General features: G+C 37.2%; 1 protein-coding gene and 1 long non-coding RNA gene across 2 annotated transcripts in view; one reads left to right on the top strand and one right to left on the bottom strand.

Annotated features, from left to right (window-relative positions):
- The window catches only part of SERPINE2 (serpin family E member 2), a 77227-nt gene that overhangs the window by 36620 nt on the left and 18460 nt on the right, over positions 1-22147 (top strand). Inside the window, exons 2-4 of the mRNA XM_074191263.1 lie at positions 6116-6395; positions 12038-12265; positions 19966-20163. Of these exons, the coding sequence (XP_074047364.1) occupies positions 6137-6395; positions 12038-12265; positions 19966-20163 (685 nt within the window). The 5' untranslated portion in view covers positions 6116-6136. The remainder of the gene's footprint in view (positions 1-6115; positions 6396-12037; positions 12266-19965; positions 20164-22147) is intronic.
- The window catches only part of LOC141490883 (uncharacterized), a 37693-nt gene continuing 17532 nt past the window's right edge, over positions 1987-22147 (bottom strand). Inside the window, exon 4 of the long non-coding RNA XR_012469381.1 lies at positions 1987-20183. This is a non-coding gene — a long non-coding RNA (uncharacterized LOC141490883). The remainder of the gene's footprint in view (positions 20184-22147) is intronic.

A 22147-nucleotide genomic window follows, 5' to 3' on the forward strand; every position in this document is an offset into this window, starting at 1 on the left:
TGATGAAGCAAAACCTCCATCCTGAAAGATTCCAGGGGCAGAATTTCTTCCAAATTTTATTTTCATGTAAAGAACTGCCTACTTTAGAAAGAAGTTAAAATAAAACAGAAAGTTTTGTAATCAGAATGACCTAGTCTGTTCCCAAAGAAGATTTTAGAAAATGTACCTCTCTCCCTTCCTTGCAGAAATGGAAGATTGTGGTTCTGGAATAGTGTACATGCCATCAGTTACAGTTAATGTCTTGGTTCTTTTTGTTCAACTCCCTTTTTTTACAACTTGATACAAGGAATAGCTCACTGGTTGGGGTTAGGAATGTATTCTGAAATGAATGTGATGTTAAAAAAAAAACATCAATAAAAGCAAAACTTGCTTCTATTTGAGTCTAATTCAATGCCTAGAATTGCTTGGGCCTAAGAGAAATTCCTAGGCTTTATATCTAGTTTTAATGACATAAATAAATAGTAACTCTAGAAAAGTATAAATGTTACTCACTTACATGAATAAGTGAGTTTAGGACATGGGATAATTTGATTTAGAGAGACATAGATAAGCAGAAGGAATGACCACTTCCCTCCCTGTTCAAAATTTCACTAATTCTTAGACCTCCTTAGGTATGCCATACTGTCTGTAGTACCTTGAATAGTACCTCTCCATGATTATCCACACCTATAGCTGAGAGTCCACTAAGGTGGCAGTCTCTCAGGGCAGTGAAAACTGGTAAGCTTTTTTCCTCTTTCAGCAGAAATCCTAAATCAAACATTGATTCAGTAAAATAAAGAGGTTATATTTCTAATTTACTACCCTACTGACTACCAGATAGTAGAAATCTAGTACAAATTCAGAGGAGGCTGGAACATAATTCTTCACAAAGTTCCCAAAGTTTAGGACATTTAGCTATCTTCAGACTGTGCAGCTGGAGTTTCACTGTCCACATCAGTGTAGTCTGATCAGAAGACAGGAGATAACCATGGCATAGTAGGAACTCAGATCCTTTCTAATTTTTATATAGTTAGGAAGGATATCATTCAGGAAATAGATTATGGTTCATTGAAGGATGACAGTAGAAAAGGATAAAGCCAACATGTATATTGAATGAAGATGATAGCCATGAACTGAATCAAAACATTTTAGGGAATATAACCAAGTATCTTTAAGTCGAATAAAATGTAACTCTCTCTTCTTCATAGCAGACTTTGGGGATCTTTTACATTGAAAAGGAATTATAATCTCAAGTTTTGAAAAATCAACTCAGTTTCTGCAGTGAATATTTGGAAACCCTAAAATTCCAGATATTATTTTTTCCTGTTTACTTTTGTATAACAATATTAAAAGTATCCTATGAGCCAAAAACAAAATTAGGTCATGCTGGCCATGGAAAAGACCCAGAGAAGCAAAGTATGTAGGTCACCTTGAAGTTCTGAATTGAGAAAGCCTTTGCTTACACAGATATCTTACAGTTACATCTATGGGAGGATGCATGAAATATTGATTCTGGATTAGACCAAAAAAAAGCAAATTCTACATGGTACATGTTAGAAAATAATTATGAATGACAAGATGACAAGCCCTCTATAATAACCATATAACTTAGAAATTTTCAGACTATATTTTTGTTTATACTTCTGTTCTCAGCCTAATAGTTTATTTTACTGTCTTTACTCTGGGCTTATAATGCACCAAAAGAAAACAATTAGTTTTAACAAAGAAATAAACATAAGTACAATTCATTTCTTAGCCTGGCTCAAGAACACCATTTTGATGTACCAACATCTCTTAATGAAGATAGAAGTAGCTAGTAAACAAACTGTCAGCTTCAGAACATAAGATTTAATAAAAGTTCTTGTTGGTAAATTTGTAAACTTTCATGTTAGCCAAGATGTATTATTTAACTCAAGCTAAAATTTAAAACAATTCTTCTGAGGAATAACCATTTTATGTTATATGTATATGTTATACATATAAACATATAATGATTTTATCCTGATTGATAGTTATTGTGTATAATTGGTAAATAGTTCTTATAATTATTAAAATTATATAACTAAAGTCAATCATTGGGTCCTTAGAGGAAAGTATTTCTGGGAGTAATTGCTTGACAGCTGTTAGTATCTACTAATATCTAAGGAGTAGGAACAATAAAGAATTTGGGGGTCTTGGAATGTATTTGACTTTTGATGGACATTCATAAATTTGACAATATTGTTGGAAAGTCAAATGAATCCAAGGCAATGTGACTGTTTCTCCTTCCTGTGGGGAAAAAATTAGGGTTAACATCAGACTTCCAATGGGAACCCTATGAGTGGGAGAAAAGGATAACAGTGGCTAAATTCATCATCCTATTGAGGGAAAGAGGTAGGAAAGAGAATAGGAATAGGCAGCTCATAGAGATACATAGGAGCAACTATGGATAGAATGTTGAGCCTCAAGTAAAGAAGAGTAATCTTCCCAAGTTCAAATCCAACCTCAGACACTTTCCTAGCTATGTGATCTGGGCAAGTCACTTAATTCTGTTTCTATAAGTTTTCTCCTCTGTAAAATGAGCTGGAGAATGAAATGGAAAACCACTCTGAGGTCTCTGTTAATAAAACCCACAAAGAGTGGGATATAAGGGAAAGATGATTGAACCTCAAGTAGACATAATAGCCTTTATCTTTTTTTTAGAAAATGTTCTTGAATGAGAAAACCATCTCTTTTACTGACTGATGTCCCAAACACTCACCATCTATTAGCAATTCATTTTCCTTAACAGACAATAAAAGAGTCAGAGGAGGGGAAGGTTAATTATTCATACTTTTCCATTGGCCTTCCCAATATCTATTTGAGATATCAGAGGAACAGAAGAAAGGGCACAAGAATCAAAGTAATAATTATGGGGAATAGATATTGTGACCATAAATAGAACCTGTGCTCTGCTTTGGCAGTGTTCATTAAAAGTGGACTTTCATTTGTTTAAACCAAAACTGTACAAGAAAATCTGAATACTATTTGGACATTGGGACATTGTGATGAGAGAGGGTAAGGCTGCTACATGAAGCCTTCAGAGTAAGTGCAGTGAGTAGAGCACTGAAGTCAGGAGGACAGGAGTTCAAATCCAGCCTCAGACACTTAGCACCTAGCTGTGTGACCTTGGGCAAGTCACTTAACCCTGACTGCCTCATATCCAGGGCCATCTCTAGTCATCTTGATTCTTATCCGGCCACTGGACCTAGATGATTCTGGAAGAGAAAGTGCGACTGGTAACTAAGCATAGCCCCCCACTCAAATCCAATTCATGTACTTGTCATGGCATTCCCTGATGTTATGGTCTCCAAGAATGAAGGACAAACATCTATGTTGCCATCTATGGTTATACAAACACTAGCTTGAAGAGGTTGGGCACATCTTGAACTGGGAAGATAGAGGGACCAGAGAGTAGAAAAGTATGGAAGGGAGATGGGAGAGAACCAAAAAAGATGAACTTTTCCAGTTGCAGGATTTTACCTAGGACTAGCCCTGACTTTTGCCCTTTCTTTCCTCCCAAAGGACAGGTTGGATGGAAAAGGCCCTTAATCTTCAAAATAGATGGAATATAACTTTTATTCTGTTGCTCCTTCTACCTTTTCTTACCTTAACATTGCTTCACCATTAAACAGCCTCATTACAAGGAGTGGGGTGGGGGAGAAAAAAGAGGGAAAGTAATACCTGAATTCCCATAATTTTAAGAGCTTGGGCCTTTTAGGAGGGACCCCACAAAAAATTTAGCAGGAATTATATACTTCATGGAGGAAGAAAGAATTGTGCTTTTCATTCAGTTTATTCAATAAACACTTGTTGCCTTCTATATACCAGACACTGTGCTTTTGCTTAAAGTAGCATTTTGAGGGGCAGCTAGGAGGCACAGTGGATAGAACACTGACGGGGAATTAGGAGGACTTGAGTTCAAAGCCAGCCTCAGGCACTTAATCATTACCTGGCTGTGTGACTTTGGGTATTGCCCAGCAAAAATTAAAGTAGCATTTCTAGTTGAGGTCCTCATTAAATGGAAGGTATATTTGGATGGATTTTGACAAATTCAGCCACACTCCACAGCAAAAAATAAATAAATAGATAAAAAGTGGAGGGTATCTTAAGTTTTGCTTAATGGAGGAAAAGCTTCTTTAAAATGGAGTTAGAATAGGGGAACAGAAGTTAATTGCTTTTTTTTTTAGTTTAATTTATTTAAGGCAATGAGATTAAATGACTTGCCCAAGGTCACACAGCTAGGCAATTTCTAAGTGTCTGAGGTCACATTTGAACTCAAGTTCTCCTGACTCCAGGGCTGATGCTCTATCTACTATGCCTCCAAGCAGCCCCTAGAAGTGTAAACAGATGTATTCTTAATCAATTTGCTTAATGTTTTTCCCTGATATACTTACTATAGGCACTGAAGGTAGCTTTCAGAGATAACATCTGTGTGCTTGCTTATGGCTATTTCAGCAGGTGTATGAGGGGATTTAAATACATTGTAAATCTTCCTCCCATCCACTCCTATCTCTCCCTCCCCTCTCTCTTTTTTTCAGAGGTGGAATATTAATAATATAGAAAGTGGCATATAATATCAAACTTTTTCAATATATTGGTTAGTTTTGGCAAACTGTTTTTCCTTTATTATTCTTCTTCTTATTATTTATTGTTAGCTAAAACAATAGCTAACCTTTATACGATACTTCAAGGTTTGCAAAATACTTAACAAATATTATCTCATTTGATCCTCACAGCAGTAGGTCCTCACATCCAATAGACAATGTGTTGTTATATTAGTATTATTATTATTATTATTAATTATCCCCATTTTTCAGATGAGGAAACTATGGCAGTCAGAGTGACTTGACTGGGGTCATATAGCCAATAAAAGTCTGAGGCCAAATTTGAACTCAGGTTTTCCTGTCTCCAGGTCCAGCACTTTTATCTACTATTCAACCTAGCAGTTACAAATCATGGATTTCTGGGAGGAAGAGGTCAGAGATATTTTAAGAAATGTTTAAAAACAAATGATATCAATGTTTCTTTACTTGAAAATAATATTAGCTAATATTTACAAAACAAAATTTTTAAGTCTGCAAAGCATTTGACATTATTTCATTTGATTCTCATAATAATCCTATAAGGTAGATGTTATCATTATCCTCATTTTGTAGATGAGAAAATTGAGCTGAGTTAATTGATTTGCTCAGGATTATACAGCTAGTAGGTGTCTGAGTTGGGATTTGAACATGTCGTTCTGATTTCAAGCTCAGTGTTTATCAACTATGACAAATGAAAGTGCACTTTTAATGAACAAAGCAGATCACATTTTCTAATTATGGTCACCATATCTATATCCATAATTATTCCTCTAATTTTTTCATTCTTTTTTCTGTTCCTTTAGAATCTCCAACAGATATAGTTTTGCAACTATGATAACTTATGACACTTAAATAGTAAATAGTTGGTAAATATCTGGATAACTAGGTATATTGCTAGTGAGCCAATTTAAACTCTATATTGTGAATAAGTTTATATCTGTTAGTTTTATTAAATCCTTCTGTGTCTTGTAACCTTAAAAAAAATGTTATTCTCCTTTCTTCCTCCTTCCTGCTTCCTCCTCTCTTTTCCCTTCTCTTTATTCCTCCCTTTCCATCAATTCTAAAACTTTGTTACTTTGCTCCAAAAGTACCAAAGAAGACTTAAGAATTTGGTTGCTTTGAAGATTTTAAAGCTATATATTTCTCTACTAATTCTAAGTGTGAGGCTATAGAAAGGGAAACTGTGATTTCAGCAGTGTCAGAAACTCCCAAGTGGTTTGTCAACCATTTTATCAATGAGATTGGGCTGTAGCTTTATAGTTTTAGAGCCGTCAGTCACTGAGCAGTTAAATGACTTGCCCAAGATTATACAGCCATGTTTGTGTCAGAAGCAGGAATTCAACCCAGTTATTGTCTCTAATTTCTTAAGAGATGTCCAATATTTTCTGTTATATCTAATTCGAGTTCTCCTTAGCTATTTTTCAGTTTTCAATGGGTCACATGCAGTATAAAGACTGACACCAAGCGGAGAAGACAATATATTTTCCTAATGACTGCATAGTAAATGCATCTTAATTTTCCTTAATTTGCAGGTTGTCCTTCAAGAAGGAACCATGTCTTGGCAATTTCCACTTCTCCTTTTCACCACAGTGACTTTGACATCAGCCTACTCCCATCTTGATCCTTTCTCTCTTGAGGAACTTGGCTCAGACACTGGAATCCAAGTTTTTAATCAAATAGTCAAATCGCGCCCTCGTGAGAATATCATTATTTCTCCCCATGGGATTGCATCAATCCTAGGGATGCTTCAGCTTGGGGCTGATGGCAAGACAAAGAAGCAGCTGACAACAGTGATGAGATATGGTGTCAATGGTGAGTTTTCTTTCTGTCACAACTGGGATATCTTTTACAGCAGGATGTCTTTTACAGGATAATTCCTCAGGATATATCAAGGATTATTGGGGGAAATCATCAATTCCAACATCACAGAATTTTCAAATGGATTGAAATATTATTAGCTGTGGAGTTGAAGGACATATGTTTAAATTCTACTTTAGATTACTACCTGTAAGGGGAAGCTAGGTGGTGCAGTGGATAGAGTACTGGTCCTGGAGTGAGGAAGACCTGAGTTCAAGTCTAGCCTCAGACACTTAACAATTGCTAGCTGTGTGACCTTGGGCAAGTCTTTTAACACCATTGCCTTAGATAAAAATTTTTAAAAAAAGAACTTTGGGCAGAAGTCACTTGACTATTGTTGGCCTCAGTTATTTCATCTGTAAAATGAGGAAACTGGACTAGATGGCCTCCTTTCCAGCTCTAAATCTGTGACTATGTGATCTGGTTCATTTTATACAAGAAGCCTCTGCCCAGAGGAATCAAACTGGCTGCCCCAGATAATATAGTTAGAGGCAGAGCTGATAACAGACCCCTCAGACTACCTACTTCCCAAAGCAATATTATTTCCATTACACAATACAGGCTTGGGATGAGTAGGCTATTCACCAATTGTCCCTTAAAATATGAACTCTGAAATGATCTAGTTTAACTCTTTTATGAGGATATCAAATCCCATTTTACAGAGGAGGATATTTGAGGAAAGCAAATTCCTTAAGGTCAAAATTAATAAATGTCAAAGTTGGGATTCAAACTCATGTGACTCAAAATGCAACTCTTTCCATTGCATACCATGATGTCTCTGTTAAAAAGAGTTGGGGGCTAGAAGGAGACCTTGATGATTCTAGGCTGAACCCTGGTTAGCAATATAACTTTTTTTTTAGATTTTTCTTTTTGCAAGGCAAATGGGGTTAAGTGGCTTGCCCAAGGCCACACAGCTAGGTAATTATTAAGTGTCTGAGGTCAGATTTGAACTCAGGTACTCCTAACTCCAGGGTCAGTGCTCTATCCACTGTGCAACCTAGCCGCCCCTAGCAATATAACTTTGGACAAATTGGTTTTGATTTCTTTCTCTCTCTGCTGTGCTTTCAGTTCCTGTGTTTGTGTGTGTGTGTGTGTGTGTGGTGTGTGTGTTTAAGCTTGGGGTTTTTTTTGCCTCTTTCTTCGCTGGTGTGGAAATGAATCAAGATGAACATCTTGTCTGAAGCTAGGGCAAAGGCAACCAGGTAATCAGTACTTTGCCTCAGGGTGCTGAACCTCAAGGGGAGCTGGCTGCTTGGAATCCTTCAGCAGGTAGAAACAGTTGAACTTAGCACCTTTACTAGTAAGAATAATTAGCTAAAATAGGAAGCTCCCAGATAAAAGCTTCTTCCCCTCCCAGCTGTGAGTCAGGTGAGCTCCTACCTGGCCACAGTCCAGTAATCACTACAAACACAGCTTTACTTGATGTCTGCCCACAGAGGCCAATATCCTGGTGTCTCTTTTTTTCCCCAAAGGCAATTAGTTGGGTTCTTATCCCAGGAACCAAATTTATCTTATAAAGTTGACTAAAAGGATCTTCCCATGCTACTTGTGCCGGGTTAATTTGGGGTCCAAAATTGCTAGTTATGGCTCTGAGCTAGAGGAAGTGATTAAAATGGAGACTGACAGTCCAGAATTCCCTCTGCTGTGTAAACCGATGTTGCTTAGATGGGCCAATCTCATGCTGGTTAGCTTGCCCTGAGGTCTGGAATGCTCCTTTAGGGCATAAAAGGAAGTTTGGTAAAATGTAAAGAGCTCTGGTTTTAGAGACTCTCACATCAAGCTTTGCCTCTTGCTAGTTGTAAGACTCTAGGGACATCATTTACCCTCTTTCGACCTCAGTTTCCTTGACAGTAAAATGAAAGCCTAGAATAAATGAGTAAATGAGGCTCAGAAATTTATGATTTTTGTTTTCCCAGAGCCACTCAATTAAAAGGGTGAGAGCCAGGACCAGGTGTTCTGACTCAAGCTCACTACGCCTCCTACTATGCCAGCTGATCTGATAAATATGTATTATAAGCTTTGGTTAGGGCTAATTCTTAGATCAAATCCAGGAAGAAGGGGTTCCAGGAAGGAGGAAGACTAGGAAAAATTTAGTTTTTGTTACAGGGACTCTTATTTTTTGATCCAAGAGTCAAAGATAGACCTCTATACAGTTGTACCTTTCCTTTTGTTATTTTTAACCTGTATGTGTCTCATCAATGCTTTCTTATTTTTATTGCTTCACAAACCAGTCTTACCCTAGCTCTTCCCCCACAGAGACAACGCAACTCGAGTAAATGTACATGAGTCACCTAAAAGAAGGACAAAAACTATTTTCATAGAGCAAGATAATGAAGAAAAAAATAAGAATTTAATGAGATGATGAAACTAAAGAACTTTGTAAATCTTTAAGCACTATAGAACTACTATTTATGATAAATAGTTAGGCAGAGGTCTGTCTAGCCCACCTTAGGCAAGGCCAGAGCCCTGTACCTAGTTTTCAAGCAGAGACACAGTCATCTAAAAAAACTAAAAAGAGGAACCAGTAAGTTAAGTTCCAGAACTGGGTAGAGGAAAAAAAAGCCAACCAAAAACATGGGGTCACTGCAACTCTCCAGACCTGCTAGGTCTTGCTGGCTTGTGTGATCAGCTCTCTGTGTGGGATTAAAGAGGTATTCCTAGAATCCATTTCATTATGCAAGACCTTGTCTTGAGGGTTTTCTCATCGAACAATTATATTTTCTCTATTCACGGTGAGTGAATTGCTTCCAAAAAGATGATAATGACAAGTTCACACTTGTAGACCCTCTAAAAATAGTATCTGTTTTAAAAAATATATCTCAAATATAAATCCAATCAATGGCACTTTCAAAAATGCTGATGGTTTTGGCCTTTTGAGGAGTCATCCTACATCTACCCTCTCTGGTGCTTTCTTCATCTCTATTTGAAAACAAACAAACAAACAAAAAGATGCGCAATAGTAGTGAAATCTGGGACTAAACTAAAAATTCATTCTAGAGAAAAAAGGACAACTTATGATCAAGGACATCCTCAGCTTTCAAGCCCCTTAGGACAAAATAATTGTGTTGTCTCTGGGGAGGAAGAGCTAAGGTAGGACTGGTTTGTATAAATAAGGAGCAGTGTGGAGACACTGGCTTGTAAAAATAAGGAACAATAAAAATAAGGAAGCACCATGGAGCCGGATAGGGGAGGAAGAGTACTGACTCTGGGGTTAGAGGATCTGGAGTCAAAACCTGCCTTTGCTACTTACAGGGTGGCCAGAGCAAGTCATTTGGTTTCCCTAAGCCTCAGTTTGTTGTTGTTCAGTCATTTTCCTGTTGTGTTTGACTCTCCATGAGCCCAATTGAGGTTTTCTTGACAAATAAACTGGAATGGTTTGCCATTTCCTTCTCCAGTTCATTTTACAGATGAAGATCTGAGGCAAACAGGGTTAAATGACTTACCCTGGATCACAACCAGTTAAGTGTCTGAGGTCAAATTTGAAACTCAGGTCTTTCTGATTCCAGACCTGGTACTCCATGCCCTGGGTCACCTACATACCCCAGGTCTCACTCTGCAAAATGAAGGAATGAACTCCCCGACCCCTAAACTCCTTTCCCACTCATTATCCATGATCCCTATAGAGTTATATGACATTTTTCTCAGGTCTATGATTTCATCTAGGTAAAGGAGTTCTAGTGAGGAAACTCTCTTCCCCAGTGCAGATTAGCACTTACCCTCTTAGTCTTGCTTATACTGACTTTGTTTTTCTCTTTATTTGGTCAGGTAAGCCCTGAAGTATCATGTGAAAGGTAGCTTCTGTGTAATGCATAGAGCTCTGATCTCATAGTCAGGAAGACCTGATAGTAACAATTTGAGTGACAAGAGGGCACTCTAGAATGACTTGTAAGGTCTGAGTCTTACCTAACCCTCCTGTCTCTTCCATCACCTAGCAGATGGTTCATATCCAGTAATTGAATGAATGACCAATAAACATTTAATGAATGAATATTTTGTTAAGGTGAACAATATACCGGCTGTTTGATGTTGACCCTGCTGAAAAGAGAGGGACATTTTTTGAAGAAAATTGAAATAAACAGGAGAAAGCTAAGATCCTAACTCCTCATTGACACAATAGTTTCCTGGTATCTTGTCATCTTGTTTCACACTAAAATATTTCAGTGTGATTTTTGTCTGGGTGGTGGTTCCTTCTAGTGACAGAACTCAGAACTTTTCCCCTGGCTTAGTAAACAGCATTGTCGGTAACCAGGCTGAAGAAATTCATCACCCAATGACCAAGACTTTCCACACTTAGTTAATCTATTCTTCAGATGACAATCCTTTTCTGGACCAATAATTAAAGTTTTTCTAGCTTGTAACATTCAACAACAATAATGGCTAGTATTTCTGTAACCAATTAAGATTTGCAAAAGAAATTGTGTTATTTTATCTCAATTGGGCCAGGAGCAACTGTGCCAAACATGGTGCTGGATGTCTATAAAGACAAAGGTAAAAATAGCCCCTGCTCTCAGGGAGCTCCACAATTACACTCCAGAGCACACTCCATTATTTTGAAAACCCTTTTGTAGAACTGATGACACAGATAGGCAAGAGCTAGTACACCTTGGGAATTGCAATGATTCTGCATTTTTTTCCTACCAGCAAGCCCCAGGGGTCCCCTCCACACCATGATGATGCATTGGAATAGAATTTGAGTGGAGACTTCTCTGCATTAACCCATTTGGAACCAAACAGGACATATATTAATATATAATACAGTTCTATTGAGTCAGTGTTGTACAATGGAAAAAATACTGATCTATGGAGACAGAAAACCTATATTACTTACTATCTGTGTGACTGTGATCCTCAGTTTTTTTCATTTGTAAAAAACAAAATGAGGTCCCTTTCAGTTCTAAATCTATAAACTTGTGTCTTCAAATGTATCTTTAGAATCATAGAAGCAATTAATAGAAGTAATTGAGAACTTCAAGTTTAGTCAAGGGTGAGCGCCACATTGAAACTCCTTGATTAAAAAAAAATAGTGTCAAAGAGTGGGAAAACAAAAAAGAACAACAAAAAATCAAGTTGATTCCCTAAATATAGAACCAAAGGGAACCTTGAAACCCATCTCCTCTCATCTGCTCATTGTATAGGTGAAGAGTTTAGGCTAAAGTGATGTATTCCCTACATGCCTCCCTAATTGAATTGCATGTGAGCAGAGATTGATCTTGGAACAGAATATTATTTCATTTGACTTTTGAGCTAGTAATTAAACTTACTATCTTCAAGAAAAAACTCTCAATTGTGAAGATGATAGTAGTGCGTGGAAGATGTCAGAGCCAGTTCTTTCTTACATTGATAAATGTATATGCCTTCTGACTCTACCTTTGCAATCAACTAATTATAAAGTCCCAACACTTCCCAGCATGTTATCTGGCTTCCATTCTGGAAAGAGAGCTCACTCTTGTAGACAACTAAGATGATGGAAGAATTAGGCCTCCTGCTACCCAAACATCTTATTTAGAATGTCCTTATTCCCCATAAGTTACAAGATAGAAGTTTCCTTTTGATTCTCTTTGTAATTAATTTGCTACGTTCTCCCATCTTTCCCACAGGATTTGGTAAAGTTTTAAAGAAAATCAACAAGGCCATCGTCTCCAAGAAGAATAAAGACATTGTCACAGTGGCGAATGCTATATTTGCAAAGAATGGCTTTAAAATGGAAGTGCCTTTTGTTACAAGGAACAAAGATGTGTTTCAGTGTGAAGTCCGGAATTTGAACTTTGAAGATAAAGCCTCTGCTGCTGATTCCATCAATTTCTGGGTTAAAAATGAAACTAGAGGTGAGTATTTGCAGCACCCTAACATATCTAGGGTGATGCAGAGTGGATGAATGGGAAAATATTTAGATTCTAATGTGCTAATATCTAAATGTGTTTTCTCTCCTATCCCTCAGTAAAGGAAAATTTCATTAATCCAGACACTGCTAATCTGGGGTTTGGAATTATGTGAATAACCACTTATATTTATAAACAGTTGCCCCAAATCTTTTCTTCTTCTTCTTCCTAAACATCCTCAGTTCCTTCAGCAGATCCTCTTCTGTGCATCCTAATTTTCAGTATCCTTCCTAAACAGCCAGAACTGAACATACTATTCCACATGTGGTCTGACAAGTATCAAATACTGTGTGTTTATAACTTTCCCTCATTTTATTGTTTTGTTTTTGTTTTTTAGGTTTTTTCAAGGCAAATGGGGTTAAGTGACTTGCCCAAGGCCACACAGCTAGGTAATTATTCAGTGTGTGAGACGGGATTTGAACCCAGGTACTCCTGACTCCAAGGCTGGTGCTTTATCCACTAAGCCACCTAGCCGCCCTTTCCCTCATTTTAGACACTGTTTCTATTTATGTAGCCTAAAACTAAATTGGCTTTGATTAACAAACACACTGCTGACTCCTGAGTTTTCAAGTCTACTAGGGTTCAAAGAAACAATTGTTTCTCCTTTGTACTATTCTTGTGCAATTCATTTAAAAAAAAAATATTGGGGAAGCTAGGTGGTGAAGTGGTGAGAGCACTTGGGAGTCAGGAGGAAGGACCAGAGCTCAATCTGGCCTCAGACACTTAATAATTGCTTAGCTATATGATCTTGGGCAAGTCACTTAACCCCATTGCCTTAAATAAATTAAAAAAGAAAATCAACAATTAAAAAAAACAAGTATTAAATTCTGTCTTATTAGAGTCACATATTCCTACCTTGTTTATCATTTTAGATCCCTGCTTTACTATGTAACCAATTAGCCATCCCTGACAAATTCAATTATTCAGTTCAATTCAGTAAACATTTCTTAAGAACCTTCTATGTTCTAAATGTTGAGGATACTAAAAAAAAAGGCAAAAGCACAAAAAAACAAACCAAAAACTAGTCCCTGCCCTCAGAGAGTTTGCACTGTAATGGAGGAGACTACATGCAACTAAATATAGACATAGCAGGCTATATACATGATAAATTGAAAATAATTAAATTAATAAATAAATTAAATAAGAAACCATTTTAAAAGGGAAATCACTGCAGTTAAAAAAGGGGAAATTAAGGGAAGTCTTCTTATAGAAAGTGGGATTTTAGTTAGAATTTCAAGGAAACAATCCACAAGATTGATAAGCATTTTTATCAGTAAGCTGTATTCAGAAATAAGTGGCATAGTTATCATAATAAGCAAGGGACAGAATCTAACAGTATTCCATTATGGAATTCACCCTAGGATGACCCTGATCTTTAAATCACCCCTGGCTCTTCAGTTGGACCCCAGTTTACCTAACTGTACTATCATCCAGCCGTTTCCTATCCACAGTGTATAAACGAGAGAATTTGAAATGCCTCACTGAAATTCAGGCATACTGTGTCTGCAGTAGGCCAAGGAAAGGCCAGACTTTTAGTAAACTTAGGTTAAAAAAAAAAAAAGAAAAACTATAGAATGATTCTGTCATGGCTTGTTCTTGGTGAACAAGTTCATACTAATCACAGCTTCCATTTCTCAATGTTGACCATAAATAGAAGTCATACTTATCTGCCTATCATTTTAAGAAGATCTCCCCTTTTTGAAAATTAGTGTTTGGGGGCAGCTAGGTGGTGCAATGGATAGAGTCAGGAGAACCTGAGTTCAAATCCATCCTCAGACGCTTAGGTATGTGACCTTAGGTGAGTCACATTTTTTGCCTTGCAAAAAAAAAATTAGTGTTTTATTTTCCAGTCTCCAGTACTATGACACTTTTTCCTTCCTTCATGATTTCTCTCCCTCTCCCTTCAAAAAATCCATGGAATCACAGGATTATAGATTTAGATTAAAGGCTCAACAGTCTGATGCACAAGTTATTTCAGTGACTTAGGAAGCAGCTTTACATGGTTGGATGACTTGATTCAACAAGTTTAAATCTATCAGTTGATTATTCTCTTAACTGTCTGGTAACTAAACTTGGTTAATTGGGGGTGGGATATCCACACCAAGCATGTGAAAACTACCCCCAATAGAATGTAAAAAAGAGAACTATTGTTTTGGTGTCTATGAAGTGGCTGAAACAGATTCTTTGGAGCACTTTGGCTTTGGTCAGGCATCAAAGTCACTAGGGTCATCCCCTGCAGTCATATTCTGCCATTTCACTTCAGTAACTCATGGAGAGAGAGCAGGGCTGATGTCTTTGTGCAACTCTGCCTCACTTAAATCCAATTCACAAAGAAGTCAATACATCACCCCATAGTGTCATTGGTCCCCTTCAAAAATGATTGTATACAAATTTTTCCAGAATTGTACTTCAGAAAGATTTTAAAGCACATTTGCTTCCAGCTTAGAAATGTCATTGGTCTCATTTTTAAAATATCTGACATTATCAGGAGTGATAATAGCCTCCAAAACTGGAACGAACATTAGTCTGGTGTTCAGGTTAGGGAGCTAACAAACAACAGCCAGCTCCTCACCATCTTATGAGAGGGAACATGACCTTGGAGTCAGGAAGACCATGGATAGAATGTTGGCCCTGGGGAATTCAAATTGAGAAAATGCTTATACTGTAATAGAGAAACACAACATAAAGATGTTGAAAATGGAAATAAGACGAAAGAGCATTTCCCTGGGGCCATACCAAGGAAGATATGACTTTGAAGCCTGGTTCCCAGAAAAAGGCAAAAGGTTTACCCCAGAACCTAGAAGGAGCTAGGAGGTAGGGCCAAGAAGTTCTTGATTCAAACCCTACTTTTAAACATTACCACTTGTATGATCATGTACAAATCATTCAACTTTACTAAGCTTTCTTATCTGTAAAAGAAGGGTTTTAGTGAGGTGACGTATACAAAGTAAACTTGAAATCACTATTTAAATGTCAGCACTTATAATCTACTTGCTTAACTGGGATTCTGCTTGCCTATCAACCATGAGTTCTAGACATCCCCTTCCAAGGGTCATTCATCTTTTATAAAGAAAATTAAAGTCAAGTAAATTTGGGTACAATACCTTATAAAGCCATCTAATCCCAGGCAACCAATCTATGGCCTCTTTTACTTGAGTGAGATTGAAGAAAGAAGAGGCAGCTAATGGTCTAGTGCCACTATTGAATGTTGGGTCTTGAGTCAGGAAGGCCTAAATTCATATTGGATCTCAAATACTTATTAGCTCTGTGATCCTGGGCAAATCACTTCACTTCTGTTTGCCTTAGTTTCCTCAACTGCAAAAATGAGGACAGCATATATAATACAATATTAGATATAACATATTATATGTATATAATATAATGGGGATAATATAATAGGATTATTGTGAGGATCAAATGAGATAACAATTAGAAAAAGTGCTTAGCCCAGTGATGAATACACAGCAGGTGCTACATAAATGCTTATTCCCCAGAAAGCACATTGATTTTGAAGTTGAATCTAGACTCATTCAGGCTTTAAGACTTGCTGCGTGAGCCTGGGCAAGTCATTTTTAATATCGGTAAACTTCAGTTTCCTCTTCTGTAAAATAATATCAGTCATGATAGCTTCTATTTATATAACATTTAAAGTCTGCAAAGCTCTTTATACATACTCTGTCTTTTGATCCTTGTAACAGCCCTTTAAGGTAAGTATTACAGATGAGGAAACTAAGGCTTAGAAAGAGTCAGGTTAAATAATCTGTCATAGTCACACAGTTGGATCCAAGGCAATTTGTGAGATCTTAAGTCTTACATGGTATCCATTGAACCCATCGATCTCTCCATAGCATAGGTGCTTAATAAATAATTTTTAAATTACTAAAGTCCCAAACCCCTCCTTGAGCTTTATTTTTCTTTCAGTCTCATGACAATGAACACTAGAATTCTGCCATCAATACTTCTTTCTTAGGTTCATAGTATTCTGTTTCTATAATAGAATCTAGGGCCATTCCAGATGGGTTCTCTCCATTGTGACTTTGAAATGATAATTTTGTTTTTAAAAATTTTACTGTACAGTCAGTCCTCAATTGAAGAACACAGAATTTTGAACTGGACTTCATTTTCCCATAGAATTATTCATATAAATGGTGATTAGAGGCTCTTACTAGCTTGCAAAAACTCATTTTTTCATTCAATAAATGATATACAGTAACAAGAAATGGTTATAAACAGGGTAATTCTTTTCTATTAAATATGAAATATATTTTAAATAGTTTCTCCCCCCCCCATCAAGTCAAAGTGCCTTCTGTGTGGAGAGCCTGGCCCTGAGCCTTGGCCCAAGCAGCTGCGCCAGGAGCTTGCTGGCTCTGCCCATTACCTAATCACCAAAACATGCTACAGGAGGGGATGGGTGTGGGGGTACCCTGACCCCAGAAGGGAGTGGTTTCCATTCCCATAATCAAGGTGCCACTCCTCCTACCAAGAGGAATAAAAAGACTGTGGTGGAAGTGGTAAACCTGAGATTAAGGAGATGAGTGAACCCCTTTGACTAGTTAGCATAACATATAGGCAGGAGTCAGCAGAGGTGGTAGTACCTGTGTGCCACCTTAAGCCTAGTACTGTTGTACACTGTTTATTCCTATAGCATGGAAAAAAATATGATAGTCAAAAGAAAGGTAAACAGTTTTCTTCCCTCTATTGATTATCTCCAATTTCTCCTATCTATAGATTTTTGGGACATATTTGTTTGCTCATTGTCTTTTCCATTAGATTGCAAACTCCTTAAGGGCAGGAATTACTTCTTTCTTATTTATATCCTCAGTACTTAGCACATATGACAGACAATACTTATTGACTGATTGGCAAGGAGAATATCTGGAAAGTTCTTGTACTGACCAAAGCACGGGACTTTTGTACATCAAAAGGATGTATCCATCAGTTGTTCTGCAAGCATTTATTTTGTGTCTGCCATGTGCTAGGCTGAAACAATTTTAAAAATATAAAGAATGAAGCCATCTCTACTTGCAAACCTGTATCTTTGTCAAAACTACCTGCATTTTTGTCTTTGGACTAGCTGAGGAATGCTTCAGGTTCATTAGAAATTAGAGGAAGAGGGGCAGCTAGGTGGCTCAGTGGATAGAGCATTGGCCCTGGAGTCAGGAAGACCTGAATTCAAATCCAGCCCCAGACAATAATTACCTAGTTGTGTGATTCTGGGCAAATCACTTAACTCCATTGCCTTGTAAAAACTAAAAAAAGGAAAAGAAAAGAAATTAGAAGGAGAGGCAACCAGGGCATGAGTGCCTTTGGAGAGTTTTTTGGGAATGGCTTCTTTTTCTCTTGTTCTCTCTTCCTTTCTCTGTTTCCTGGATCCCATGGAACACTCATAGATAGCCCTGAGGTTTCAAAAGCTCCTGTTTAGTATCCCTCCAGTTGAGCATTAAGCAGCTAAGAGGTTCAGTGGAGAGAGAGAGTCGGGAAGCCCTGATACCAATCCTGCTTCCAATGCTGTTTAGTTTTGTGATCCTGGGCAAGTCACTTAACCTCCCTTAGCCTCAGTTTCCTCATCTGTCAAATGGGGATAATACTAGTGCCTTCCTGACAAGACCATTATGAGGATTAAATGAAGTGATATTTGCAAACCTTGATGCTCTCTACAACTATTATTATTATTATTATTATTATTATTAATTTAATTGATGGTAATTAAAAGAGATATAAGAAGTTAAGTGATTGGCAGAGTTGGAATTTGAACCAGATCCTCTGCCCCTCCATCTACATTATTCCTTAGGAGGCTGGCTATGAGCCTTCACAGTGCTGCTTAAAGTGCTATTGGAAGAAACCTCTTGTGTGAAGACTTGAAAGAAATGGAATTGTCTCAGAGGGGTAGGGAACCCTATACACAATTTGAGAAATTTCATCAACTTATGAAAATGTCACTAAAAATAGCTGATATACGCCCTGCAGTGATAGAAAAAAACTTCAAGTATTTTTAAATTAAACTTGAAATTTCAAGGACCCTGATCTCTAAGCTTTAGGTCTCTCCAGAACAGTTGGTATCACTTCTGCTAACTAAATGTCAAAATGCTATAATAGCGTGTTTTTTGTTATATCTAGGCAGAAACCACAGTTGGAAATCTTTAGAGAAAAAGTGAAAGGAATTTTTTTTAAATTGTTTTTTGACCAGAGTTCATGATTTTGTATAGAAGCTAGTCTCCTATGCAGAGAGATTTGTGCCTTTTGTGACTTTTAAACTTTTAATAGATGATTTAGTAGGTAATTGGAAGACTCGGAGTCAAGAAACCTGAGTTTTAGACCCAGCTCTTCCATCTTTCAACAGGCTGCTTTTTTCTGGGTCTCTTTTTCCTGTCAAATAGAATAGAGTAAGACCAGATCAAGGTTCTTAATCTGAAAGCCATAGACCTCTAAAAGGTACATGTATAGATTTCAGGGGAATCTATGATTTCAGACAGGGGAAAAATTATATATCTTAATTTTCACTAACTGAAATTTAGCACTTTCTTCCAGTTAAGACAGTTGGAGAAGGGGACCATAGGTTTTGACAGACTGCCAAAGGGGGCCATGGTATATGTTGAACTGATATTTTGCTCTAAAAAATAATGATGGGGAGGACTTTAGAAAAACCTGAGCTGAAAGTGATGCAAAATGAAATGAGCAGAACTAGGAGAACAATTTATACAGTAACAACAATACTATAAAGACAACCAACTCTGATTTCCATAATAGAATCAACCACACATTTCTAAAGGATTCACAATGAAAAATGCTGCCCACCTCCAAATAGAGAGATTCATCATGTAGATTGAAGCATTCAGATAGCTATTTGGAAATATATAAATGTTATAATATAATATAATACATATATGTTTGTATGTGGGTATATATGTAAATATATATATATATATTTCTATGTGATAGACAAACAAATAGATAAAGATATCTATATATTTATTTTAGAACATGATTAATGTGGGAATTTGTTTTACTTGACTATACACATCTATAAACTAACTTTGTTTTTCTTATTTACTCAGTGGGTTGGAAGGGTGCAGTGGGAGGGAAAGAATTCAGAACTGTAAATAATTTTTTTTTTTAAAATGCAGATTAGGAGCGGCTAGGTGGCATAGTGGATAAAACACGGGCCCTGGAGTCAGGAGTACCTGGGTTCAAATCCGGTCTCAGACACTTAATAATTACCTAGCTGTGTGGCCTTGGGCAAGCCACTTAACCCCGTTTGCCTTGCAAAAAAAAAAACCCTAAAAAATGCATATTAATGTCACAAAGTTTAAAGAACTACTGAACTAGATGAATGAGTAGCAGAATTCTGTGATGCCAAGAGTCACTAAGCTTAGAGTCAAGAGGTTCAGGATTCAAATCTAGACTCAGATATTTGGTTTGCATGAATCTTGCTTGGCAAACCATTCTTTATCTTGAACTACTTCTTCAAAAGGGGAGGGGACATGAACTCAGTGTCCTCTAAAGTTCTTGCAACCTTCAATTTATTATCCTTTGAACTTCCAGTCCTGCCCCTATTGTCTCTCTAATCTCTAAATCCCTTTTGCCTTCTCCTCCATGGACCCCTTTATGTCTGGTCTCTTATTACTTTTTTCCTTTTGATTTTACAGGAATGATTGACAATCTCATCTCCCCAGATCTTATTGATGGTGTGCTCACCAAGCTGGTGCTTGTCAATGCAATATATTTCAAGGGTTTGTGGAAATCACGATTTCAACCTGAAAATACAAAGAAACGCACGTTTGTGGCAGGTGATGGGAAGTCTTACCAAGTACCAATGCTGGCTCAACTGGCAGTGTTCCGATGTGGTAAGCTCACAATCAAATGCCTAGAATTCAAAAACAAAGATAGATTATTATAAAATTCATTCTTTGGATTAAAGGCAGGGTAAGCCAAAAATCATAGGAACAATAGTTGCTTTTCTTTTTATAAGTAATTTTATTTTTAAAGTAAAAATAACTTTTTAAAAAATTAAGTAAACTTATTGGGACAGGCAGCTAGGTGGTGCAGTGGATAGAGCACTGGCCCTGCAGTCAGGAGTACCTGAGTTCAAATACGACCTCAGACACTTAATAATTACCTAGCTGTGTGGCCTTGGGCAAGCCACTTAACCCCATTGCCTTGAAAAAAAAATCTAAAAAAAACACACTTATTGAGGAGAAGGCTCTCTTTCCTTAAAAATAATGTCATAGGGGCAGATAAGTGGTACAGTGGAGAAAGCACCAGCCCTGAATGAAGAGGACCTGAGTTCAAATTCGACCTCAGACACTTAATCACCTAGTTGTGTGACCTTAGGCAAGTCCCATTGCCTTAAATAAATATTTTAAAAAAAGAACTGATGGTAGAAAAACAATGTCATAGTCTTCTGACAGTCATTCATTTAAAACCTTTAGAGCTCAATAAGATCTGTGAGAGCCTACATTCCTTGAAAGCCCCTAAGATCACTTCCATACCCTAAGAGTATGTGTGATAGGCTGCATTTCAACTGTCTAAGGACTAGCCCTGGCTTAATTTAGTGATGCTCTTTACCAGAAGTCTGTCTGACCTCTAGATGGTGAATTTTTTTAGCCACACAAGTTCATAAAGACCATCTCAGAGAAGTTACAGCTTCTATCCTTAGGAGGTTCCCATGATCATACAATTATAGATCCCTGGGTATTTTAAGGAAGTATTGTAAAATGATTAGAGAATAGGCCTCCAAATCACATTCCCCCCCACCCAGAGCAAATCTTCTAACCTTTTGACACTCTGTCCCAATAGAACACAGATTTCTGGAAACTACATATTGACAAAGAAAACTAATATTATTTATACTGCATTGCATTTTAATTTATTTCATTGTAGTTTTACATATTTACATTTACATTTACAATTCCATTAAGTTCCATTAAAATTACATTTTAATCTGGGTTATCTGTGTTCACCCCAAAATTTGACTTCTCTGCCATATTTAACCCTCTGAAATTGAGAAAATATTAACCTCATTTGGTAGAATTGGGAGTTCCCTATGACAATGAAATCACAGATCCAGTCCCTATCTCCATTTAAAGATCTTGTGAACTTTCCTATTAATGGCTTAAAGACTTCTGTCTTCATTATCATGGCATAAATGAATTAAGGCTGATTTCTTTCTTTCTTTTTTTTTTTTTTTAATCCTGGATATTTGAACCAAAACACCTCTATATATTCGACAAGCTGCAGTGGCTCCCTGTTGCCTCCAGGATCAAATATAAGATCTTCAGTTTGTTTCATTTCTAGTCTTCTTCTACCTTCCTCCCCTTCACCTGCCTTGAAGTCCAGTGACACTGGCCTCTCTGCTCTTCCATCTCCTGATTACAGGCATTTTCTCTCTGTCCCTCCTTGTTCCCCTGGCTTCCATCAGATCTCAGCTAAAGCCCCACTTTCTACAAGAGTCCTTTCCCAGACTTTAATCTTAGTGTCTTCTCTCTGAAATTACCCCCAGTTTATCCTGTGTCCCTAGTTGTTCTACATGTTCTCATCTTCCCCTTAGACTGAGTTTCATGGGAGAATAGCCTGTTTTTTGCCTTTCTTTGTAAGCCCTTGGGCTTAGTAAGTATTTCATCATAAAAATACTTCATAATGGAGTCGACTGAAACACTCAGGAGTGAATTTAAATTAGTAGTGATTACTGCTTAAAATTTGCCATTTATTGCTGGTTGGTTGAGGGAAAGTAGGTATGCATTGTTGGTGGAGTTATGAACTAGTTCAATTAATCTCGAGAGCAATTTGAAAGTATTTCCAAAGGGCTATAAAACCATGCATATTTTTTGA

The sequence above is a fragment of the Macrotis lagotis genome, chromosome 6 (genome assembly GCF_037893015.1).
Source record: "Macrotis lagotis isolate mMagLag1 chromosome 6, bilby.v1.9.chrom.fasta, whole genome shotgun sequence".
NCBI classification, from domain to species: Eukaryota; Metazoa; Chordata; class Mammalia; order Peramelemorphia; family Peramelidae; genus Macrotis; species Macrotis lagotis.